At 67.5% G+C, this 10,238-nt stretch overlaps 1 protein-coding gene across 2 annotated transcripts; it reads right to left on the bottom strand.

Moving 5' to 3' along the window:
* Nucleotides 1–581: 581 nt before the first annotated feature.
* Nucleotides 582–10,238, bottom strand: SIX3 (SIX homeobox 3). 2 transcript variants are annotated; one of them, XM_087823837.1, is made up of 3 exons: nucleotides 10,184–10,238; nucleotides 2,344–3,100; nucleotides 582–774 (listed from the first exon to the last, which is right to left on the bottom strand). In XM_087823837.1, the coding sequence occupies exons 1-3, from the start codon at nucleotides 10,236–10,238 to the stop codon at nucleotides 582–584; spliced, it is 1,005 nt and encodes a 334-aa protein (XP_087679963.1). The 2 variants fall into 2 exon arrangements, with proteins under 2 accessions (XP_087679963.1, XP_087679964.1); XM_087823838.1 differs by lacking the exon at nucleotides 10,184–10,238.

Below are 10,238 nucleotides of genomic sequence, written 5' to 3'. Positions count from 1 at the left end.
AATGATTGTCTGCTGAACAAAAAAACAGAAAATTGCATCTTGTCTGACCAATACTCGGACTTAAAAACAGAGAGAAAGAAAGAGCCGGGGGGCGGGGGGGGCGCCACAAAAGGCAAGGACCGCTGCTATGCCCCTCTCCAGGAGTTCTGTCTTTTTTAAACAAATCCGAACGGAGAGGGCGGTGTTATGTTTTCCCCTTTCTGTCTCTTTTGCTTTGTCGTCTCGTCCCCGCGGCGGTGCTCGGCTTTGTACAGTCGCTTTAAACTAGAGAGAGTTTTCCCAGGTACAGCTAGGTCGTCATGCAGGTGGGGTGCGGCCCGGGCGCAGGGGGCAGCCGCGCCCGCCGGGCCCGCGCTCGCCTCGGTCGCGGGTCCCGCCCGCAGCGTCGGCGCTCCTGCCGTCGGCGCGTCGCGGTCCCTCGGGGCGGCCGCAGCGCGACGGGGCGGCCGGCGGTCTGCCTGGCTCACGCGGCTCGGTCTCCGTTTCTGGCGGGGCGGGGTGCGGACCGGTGCGCGCGGCTGTGTCCTGACGGCGGCGGGCGCGGGGGCGGGGGCGGGCGCGGGGCGGGGGCGGCCTGGGTATCATACGTCGCACTCGGAGTCGCTGGAGGTCACCGAGAGGATGGAGGTGCCGGTGTCCGCGCGCTCCGTCAGGCTGGACACGCTGGTGGTGGGGCTGGCGGCCGTGGACGGCGACTCGGCCGAGCTGCGCGTGGGGCAGCCGGGCTCGGCCAGCGAGCGCATGCCGCCCGGCCCGATGGCCTGGTGCTGCAGCCTGCGGGAGACAGAGAGCGCGCGGCCTGACGCGGGCCGCCCCGCGCCCGCCCCGCGCCCGCCGCCGCCCCGACCCCCGGCGCGGCGCTCGGCCCCTCCGCCCGCACCGGCCGCTCCTCGCGCGCCGGCCTGGGCTCTCGCCTGCCTCCCGGGGCTCCCCCGAGTTTCCCCAGGTCTCCCAGGCGCGGGCCGGCCTCGGAGGAGAGCGGGAGCCCGAGGCCGGCGCCCGGCGAGGCCTGGGCGCGCGCGGCTACGGGCGCCGAGCCCCGCAGGAGCAGAGGGGGGAGAGACAGGGTGTTCCCTCTGATGGAGCCGCCTGCCCAAGAGCGCGCATCCCAGCCGCGCCTCCTGCCCCGGCTCCCCAAACACGCTCCCCGGGCGGACCGGCCCGCTCGGCGCTCGGCTCCCCGCACAGAGCGCAGGAGCGGGGAAGGGAAACCACGCGGAGGCTGGGCGCGGAAAGCCGAGAAAAGGGGAGGGCGGGAAGGGGGACGAGCACCCCGAGCGGAGCGCAGGGCAGTCTCCGGCCGCCCCATCCCCAGGGCAGCTGCCCGAACCCAGGGTCCCTGAGTTCTCCCTACAAAGAGGCCTTCCCCCAGGACCCGGGCGCTCCCCTCCTCAGGCGAACACTTGGCTCCAGCGGTGCGCGAGAGGGCTGAAGGCTCGGCCTGGGCCATCTGACCCGAGCACACTCAGCACTGCACGAACCCCAGCCCCAGCCCCGGGGGAGCATCGAGGGCCCTCCCCCCGCCATACAGCAGGCCCAGCGCCCAGCCAGGCTGGTAGGAACCCAGGTTCCTTGTGGGGCTCGCACCCCGCTTCGCCCCTTCCCTCTTTCCTCCCTACTCCTTTCTCCTGTAATTACAGTTATTTTCTCCCTACCTCCCCCAGGCCCAACTCTGCCGACTGGTCAAGCCCAGTACAACTTCGTGGCTTTGTGGCCAACTTGCCTGCAGCAAAACTACTCCTGCGGGCTTTGGAATCTAGTGGGCCGAGGGGACGCCCCTGGCCGGGGCAGCGGCTGGCACACGGCCCCTGCACCCCCAGCCCGGCTCCCCTGCTCCCGAGGCGGCCAGGCCCCGCGGCACGGCGCCGCCGGCCTCTTCCCTTTGTGGAGGGGCCCGGGTCATTTTCCTCTCCCTGACATTTGGGGATCCCTGCCCCGGACTGTGCAATGCACGGAAAGAAGAGCCAGATGGCAAGAGGCGCCTTCCCTCCTTTCCTCCCCGCCGGCAGGCTCCCGAGGAGCCCCGAGCCTGGGCGGCCGAGGCGGCGGTGCGGGTGCAGCGCGAGGCCAGGGCCCGGGGCGGGAGCGGGGCTGCGGGCACCCAGGATCTCACACTCACACTCTCCACCCGGACGAAAGCCCCTCTCGGGAGAGCAACCGTCCGCCCAGAGCCCGCCCCTCTCCCGCGTGCCCGGGCCAGCGGAAACTTTCTCCATCTGGCCGGGGGGTCGCGGCTGCCCGCGAGCCGGGCGGCCGCCCGCACCCCGCCCGCGCGCCCGCGCTTCCCCCCGCCCGCCCCCGGCCGCGGAGGCCGTCGCCAGGCCGCGGGGCCCCGCCACTGACCTGTTCTTGGCCGCCGCGGCGCGGTCGCGCTGCCTCCGGTTCTTAAACCAGTTGCCTACTTGCGTGGGAGTGAGGCCGGTGGCCTGCGCCAGTTCGCGTTTCTTGCTGGGGTTGGGGTAGGGGTCCTGCAGGTACCACTCCCGCAGCAGGCTGCGAGTCCGCTCCTTGAAGCAGTGCGTCTTCTGCTCGCCGTCCCAGATGGTGCGCGGCAGCGGGAACTTCTTGCGCACGCGGTACTTGTCCACCGGGCCGAGCGGGCGGCCGCGCAGCTTCTCGGCCTCCTGGTAGTGCGCCTCGAGCCACATGGCCTGCAGCTTGCCGTGCGACTCCTTGGTGAACTTGTGGTTCTCCAGGATGTGGTACAGGTCGCGGAAGTTGCCGGTGTGGAAGGCGACCACGGCGCGCGCGCGCAGGATGGACTCGTGCTTGTTGATGGCCTCGCACGCCCCGGGGGCCACGGGCAGCGACCAGAGGAAGCGGCCCAGCCGCTCGATGTCGCCCGTCTCCTCCAGCGTCTCGCAGACGCTGGCCACCTGCTCCGGCGAGAAGTTGAGGGTGGGCAGCTGGAACATGGACAGCTCTTCCGGGGGGGCCCTGGGGCCGCCGCCGCCTGCTCCGCCAGCACCGCCGCCGCCCGCGCGCGTCCCGCCGCCGCCACTCGCCAGAAGTGGGGAGCGGTGCTGAGGGTCGGCGAAGTTTGGCAACAAGAGGTGGGAGGAACAGAGGTCTAGGGGGGAGCGGAATACCATGGACTGACCTGGGAGAGAGGAAGAGATTCAGGGGCAGGAAGCGAGGGGGGGCGCGGAGGAGCGGGGCGCCGCGGGCCGGGCGGGGGCGGGGGCGGGGGCGGGGGCAGGGCGGAGGGCGCACCCGCAGCCCGCACGCAGCCTCGCGCACACGCACCCGCGCGGCCGCATAGAGCGAGGCAGGGAGCGCGGCGCGCGGGGAGCGCGGGCCGGCGGGCGAGGAGGCAGGAGGCCGCGCGGGGCTCAGCGATGCCGCAGCAGCCGCCCCAGTGACAACGGCCTCATAATATCTCCCCTAAATCCGCGGTGAGCGCGGCGCTGAAACATTTTGTTTCGCTTTTCTATTGGTCTGCGGCGTGTCGTTGTGGGGTTGCCACGGCAACCGCTGCCAATCACTGTCAGCGCTGCCAATCAATACCGAGAACGTAAGGACGGGTTCACCGCGGCGCCCGCGCGGGGGGGTGGGGGAGGGGAGGGGAGAAGGAATTTTTTTAAATGTTTGCAACTCTTAATCTCGCCACGGCCCCCCTCCCCCCCTGCCCCCCCCCCCCCCGGCTTTCCTCGCGGCCTCTGAGTTCCCTTCTTCCCTCTTCCCCAAAGAAGTTGATCCAGAAATTTAAAAAGCCGTCGGCATAGAGTTGTTGAATGGGATGAGCAATTAAAGGGGGGATTTTATTGGGAGGTGAGAGGCTGCTCATGCTACGCGAAGGCCAAGGGCCAGCCCCACAAGCGAGGCAGAGGGAGGCCGAGCGGACAGCGTGCGCGCAGGGCCGCACCGGCCGCCTAGCGAGCACTAACTGGGGAGGAGGAAAGGAGATGCGGTCATGGGGCCCCCGTGAGCCCCCCGCGAGCCCACCCTCCTCCTGCGGGCTGCTGTGCCCGGATCTCGGATTTCGGGGGACATTTGGTGCCTGGGAGCCCGAGTCCAGAAACCAGGGTACTGGAAGCAACTGTGGGCTCCTCTTTCCCGATTATGGGCCACATTTACCCGCCTTCCTCTGCACTGGAACTGGCTTCCCTTTACTCCGCCCTCCCCCTCCCGGGTCACAGAGCCCTGATCTCCTGTATTGCCCTGAATTTTAAAATAGCAATAGAAATAACTGTACACTTCTTCCCATCTTAAAAAGCAACGCTCTTCTTTGTTTCCTCCTAGACTTGGGCTGCTTCCCCTGGGAGCTGTGGAGGTCTCCAAGCTGAGAAGCCTGGGGCCCACAGGAGTCCCCCAGCCGGCTACCCCCTACAGGAGTTCTGGGCCTGCCCACCAGCCCCAGAAGGGCCCTCAAACTTTGAAGGCTGCCCCAAAGAAGTGGATAGGCCTGAAAATTGCTTGTTTTGCTCATATTGTAAAGAAAAAATAACAAACTGTCAGATTTCTCTAAGGAAAATAACACCACAAGCCCAAAACAGACCCCCAAAGGCCCACAGAATGGAGAGGGCCCTCCCTCCCTCTGGCCACTGCAGCCCCCAGACCCAGCGTGAGTATTTATTCTAAGGTATGTCCTTTAAGAAGATGTAATCAGCATCTTGAGCCGGGCCTCCCTTTGTGAGGCTTCTGTAACTATGGAAGTGTGATTTACGCAGATTTGTCGGGGTCAGAGCCGTCTTTCCCCTGAGCACTGTGTATATTTAGACAGGACTGGGTTTGGTGTTTAAAAGTGTATATTTTGAATGAGTTCACACACAGTAGCCAACAATGCCCACATTGTCGCCCGTGTGCAACGTGTATTGAAACGCCGAGTCCAGACTTCAACTAATCTGCCCTCAATAAAGCTGACATAATTATCCTAAGCTGCCTTTCCAGAAGAAAAAATCATTGAGGAATTCAAAACTTTTTTTAAAAAAAGATCTTTTCTACATTCCGATGCAGATCTGGGAGCGAGGTGCTGAGTCCACAGCACTTTGGAGATCTCAAGGAGGGAGGAGAGATCGGGAGAGAATTTCAATGGGAAACCTAACGTGGCTGGGGCTGGAGTGTCCCCGCGCCTAAGCTCCCGAGGCCGCGGCGCCCGGAGGCCCGGCTCGCGGGTGGCGGGGCGCGAGCTGCGCGGGGCGCTCCGCAGCCGCGGGGAGCCTCTGGCTGGGCCAGGGGCGCGGACGGGCCCACGCAGCCCGAGGCAGCGCGGGCCGCGGGTCCGCAACCCGCGGACTGGGGCGGAAAATCACTGGCGCAGAGGGAAGGCCGGCCAGGCCCTGCCTGGGGCGATCGCTCCCCTCCGCGTCCCTCCCTCCGGCCTCGGGTCCTTCGCCGCGCAGCTCTGGGCGGCCGCTCGCCGCGACCAGAAGGAGCCCTAAGGTTGGGACACAAAAACAGACACTTCATCTTTTCTTCCCGACCCCTTTCTCTGGCGGAGGAAGGATTACGGGCTGCGGTGGGAGGGGGAAGGGGCAGGAGGAGGAAGCGGGGGAGGAAGGAATGAAAAAGGGGAGGGGAGTGGGCATTGTGCCGCGTGGGGGGGAGAATTCCTACGGGTGGGTTTCCGAATATTGTGCTCAACTTTTTGAAAGCAGCTCGTGACCCCGAAACTGCATCCCCTGGAGCCGAGGACCCAGGCGCCGGGCGGGCGGCGGAGCCCGGCCGTTCCCCTCCCCGTCCCCGAAAGCCCCGCTCCCGGTGGGGGACGGGGCCTCGCCGGCTGCTGCGCCGCGCGCCGGCGGGAGGCTGGGCAGGTGCCGCGGGCTCTGCCGAAAGCGCTGAGGTCGAAAACGTCGCCACTCAGGGAGAACTGAGGCAAGTGGGGCTGACGCGCGGGGGCGACACCCCGTCCCAACCGCGGCTGGGGGCCCGCGCCCGCTGCGCCCCGCCGTCCCTGGTGGCGGCCGCGGCCGGGGCGCGCGCGGGCGGGCGCGGGCGGCGCGGCTCGCAGCTTTGTGCTCCCGCGCGGGGCCGCGGCGGCGGGGAGGACCCGCGGCCCGAGCGGCCAGAGCCACCGCCGAGCCCACCCCGCGCCCGCGGCCGCCGGCGCCTCTCCGCTCGGGCCCGAAGCACCGCGCCCGCCGCCCGGAGCCGTAAGTTGCGAGCCCCAGGAGCCGGGGAGGAAGGCGGGGCGGGCGGGGCCCGGCGCCCGGCGGGTCGGGGAGCGTGGGCTCCGCAGGGCCGTGGTCTGGGAGTGCCGACCGCGTGTGGGGCCGCGGGGGCCGCGGGGGGACTGGGGGCTGTGGAGCATCGGGGTTTCCATCTCTAATCCCAGGCCCTGAGGTTGGGGAGCGGGGGAGGAGCAGAGGACCCCGGCCGCGGGGCCCAGGCCGCCCTCTCCGGAGCTCTGGTGCCCCGAGGAGCTGGGCTGCGAGGCGGCGGGGAGGAACCTGGGGGGCCGCCTGGGGGGCGGCGCGTAGGGGCGCCCGCACCCCGGGTCTCTGGGAGCCGGGGATCGGAAGGGGTAGGTCCGCCTGCGCGGCCTCTGGGTCTCCTCCGCCGTCCGGCCGCTCCGACTCCGGATCGGGACTGATCCAGGCCGAGGTCACAAGATCGCCACCGGCATCCCTGCTCGTCCCGAGCCAGAGCCAGACGGCTGGGAGGACGGCGCGCAGGCGGTGCGAGGGGAAAGGGCGCTGGGGCTGGAGAGAGCCTTTCTGTCGGAGCCCGCTGGACATCCATCTGCCCCTGCCAGCCCAGGCCCAGCATTCGCACCACACCGGGAATGGTGCCCGGGACTCCCGCTCTCGGGTTAACAGGAGAGCCACGGGGCCTGCCAGCCTCTGAGAGAAGCGGGTCCGAGGCCCGGGGCAGCTGCGCCCACGCGGCCCAGCTCACCTCCTGAAGCCGGCTTGTCCCGAGAGGCAACGCCCCTTCCGGCACCCGGGGCGCCCCGAGGCGGGGTGGCCTCCGCCTGGGCCTCCCGCGGGCTGCACACGGAGGCGCTGGTGGCGGGCGGCGGCGCGCAGCACTCGGGCGAGGGGCCGCGACGCCCATCAAGGACCCCGATTGCTTTCCTTTGAATCAAAAACAACAACAACAACAACAACTGCTCCCTCCCCGCACCCCGCACCCCGCCTTAGCCTCCGGGGACCCGCGCTCCGAGCAATTGTGGCCCGGACAGTAAACACAGCTCAGTTGCCTCAACTTTCTCTGCACAGAAAAGTTCCCGGCGTGCGGTGAAATTTGAATATTTGATCAGCGCCTTTGAGTGACCCTCATTAGCCTGGCGCCCTGCTAAGGCCCCACCGCCGCAAGAAAGCTGCCGGGCCTGGCATTTGTATGCCTTGTTAGCGCCGCTTAATGAAGCCGCCCCGACGGCTCAAAGGCGGCCTCCGGGCTGGCGGCGCGCACCTCTCGGCGCCCCGCTCTGCCTAATGAGCCCCCGCCCCCCACGCATCCTCAAACAAGAGGAGTTTGGCTCTGTCTTGGGCCACTGCACCACTTCCCACTGCCAGGCTCAGAAGGGTGGGCACAAACTCGGCCCAGCCGAGGGAGGGAGGGAGAGAGAGAGAGAGAGAGAGAGGGAGGGAGGGGGGGGGAGATGGGAGGGAGGGAGGACAGGAGCATTTCCGGTCGGGGTTGGATTTTGAGGCCTCAGGTTGTAGTCCAGGCGTTGCACTGCCGATCTGTCCTAAACTGGCCAATTTCAAACCAATTAGTCACTCCAGTTCCTTAAAGATGCATCTGGCCTACTGTTGGGGTGGCAGAGGGCCCAGGGGAGGGTCAGCTTTCCAGCTTCCTTTCTCCTCAAGTTCCTTTGGTGTCCAAGGCCCAGGAGGCCACCTCCTTCTCTGCAGGGATCTCCTTATGACAGCCAGAATTGGTGCAGCTGGGGCTTGGGTTTGAGAAGGGATGTGCACTCTCACCTCCTCACTCCATCATTGCCCTCACCATCCACAGAACCACACACAGGCCAATGTTCTGCCACTTGGCACTAGGGAAGGCAAGGTGCCAGTGTCCCCTGCCCACCCCACAGGAGCGCCATGCCCTCTCTGGTCTCTATGTTAATCATGCTTCCAGTCACCAGAAGGCCTGGATAAAGTGCTCTAGGCACGGCCACCTTGCACAGGACCAACTGGCTGCTTGGGTGAGATGGGACTAAAACAGGGCTGGGGAGGGGAAGAGAGGGATGGATCTGCAAGGAAGGGGACCACAGCCACCAACTACTTCCTCTTTCATCTGTGGAGCAGGTGATGCGGCTGGCCAGCAAATATAAAGGACCTAACTAGAAGCTGTGCTACCGTCCTCTGAAAGAGCAGATGTGCTTGCTTTCCTCTCTGCCCCCTCTCTCCTCCGACCCCCTTTTTCCTGAACAGTTGTCACTCAAGGTCCCTCCTTGCTCACCCAGCTCTTGGGCTTTTAAGGGTTAGTTTTGGGGGGATTAATGCACTGGGCTTGGGAAGCAAGCTGCTTTCAGAGCCACACTCTGGGGTGCTTCCCCCATATGCCCACAGGCCCTCAGACGCACAGCAGGCTGCCCAGGTTGGTAACCTTGGGTCACCATTCCAATGCGGCCACCTCTGGAAACGAGGGGCCCCCAGTCAGCCCTCACTCTGCCAGAAGGCCTGGTAGGGCCCGTCAGCAGAACCTTCTAAACCCATCTGGCCTGTTCCTCTAGGCTCTCTTCCCCGGCTCAACCCACACGCGCCACCCCATTTACCATCCCAGGACACACCAATTCAAGCCCAAACTGGTGATCTTTAGGGGTCATCTCTGTGCTGGGCGAGGCGTCGCCGGGCCTTGATTCACCTAAAGGGCAAAGGTAGGCGCGGGGAAGCGCGGGGTGTGCACCCTTACAGAGAAAGGGGACCGAGGCAGAGGGCGAAACAGCCCTGGGGCCCAAGGCCAGGCCTACCCACCGCTCGGGGAGGGGGCGAGGGGCGGGGGCTAGGAGTTCGCGGGGACCGGTCAGGGCGTCGGCGTGGGGGCTCGATCCCGAGGAGACGGGCGGGAGGCGGGGGTCGGGGGAGCGCAGAGGGCGGGGGCCGAGGGGCGGGGGGGCGGCCCTTTAAGAGCCGCGGGGCTGGCGGGAGAAGCGCGCGGCCCGGGGCGGGTGGCGCAGTGACCCCAAGGGGGTTCAGAGGGAAGGCAGCGGCCGGGCACCCGGGGCTTTGTCCGGGGCGACCGGAGAGGGCGAGACACCGGGTCGGGAGCGCCGGGGCCGCGGCGCGCAGGGCTGGAGAGCCCGCCCGGCCGGCGCCCGCTGCCCGCGCTGGGCCCGAGCGCCGAGGCCGCGGGCTCCGTCAGCCCAGAGCCGCGGGCGAGGGCTCCGGGTGGCCAGGGACCCGCCGAGCTGCTTGGGGCCCTTCAGCCGCCTGAGCCTAGCGCAGAGCCGCGAGCTCGGCCGGCCGCGCTGGGGAAGGCCAGAGGAAGAATTTTCTTTCTCCAACTTTGTCTTTTGGTTTTGTTCTTCACTTCGAGCAGCTCGGGAGCCTGCCGACCCCAAGGAGCCTCAACAGGTGGCCGGGTAAGTCTGTTTAAGAATTCTGGTTCTGTCGTCCCCTTCCCCCCCAGTGTCCCCCTGGCCGCACCGAACTCCCCGCGCTCCTCTCGCGGGGCGAAGGCGGGAGGAGGAAGTTGGGGGGGGGGGGGTGAGCGGCGCCCTCACCCCGGGCCTCCTCGGGCTCCCAGCTCCAGCCCAGAGCTGCGCCCCCAGCGAGGCTTCACCGAGGACCCCCGGGTCCCGATCACCCTTAGCTTCGCTGTAGACCCTGGTACCCCAAGTTGGGGGGGGAGCGTCCCCGACAGGAAGGGGGCGGGGGGCGCCGTGGCCGGGTGGCCTTTGTGGGGGGTTGTAACCCAATGTGCACCCTCTTTTATGAGAGACCCGGGATCCCGCCCGAGGAGCCCGCACCAGCTGTACAATAGCCCGCAGAAGAGCGACAGGGCAGCTGGGGGGGGGGGGGGGAGCCAGAGGAGGGAGGGGGGGGAGTGGGCAAAGGCGAGAAACCCGGGGCGCCCGAGTGAAAAGTGGGAACTGTCCTCAGCGTGCGTGCCCGCGGGCGCCCACCGTCTTTGTCACACACCCGCACGCGCACCCACACGCACCAAGCCCCACTGCGGCCGAGCGGCCCCCTGCTCCCCGCTCCCCGGCCGCCAGGAGCCCTTCCGCCGGGCCGCGGGCGCCCCGAGAGTGGCCGGGGAGCTGGGAGGGCCGCGCGGCCGGGGGAGACCTTACCTGCCGCCAGGTGAGGGAAACCGGGGGCCGGCCGCCGCGGCGGATAAATATTCAT

This window comes from Miniopterus natalensis, chromosome 13 (genome assembly GCF_054644295.1).
Source record: "Miniopterus natalensis isolate mMinNat1 chromosome 13, mMinNat1.hap1, whole genome shotgun sequence".
Lineage (NCBI taxonomy): Eukaryota > Metazoa > Chordata > Mammalia > Chiroptera > Miniopteridae > Miniopterus > Miniopterus natalensis.
This window is presented reverse-complemented; position numbering and strand designations above follow the sequence as displayed.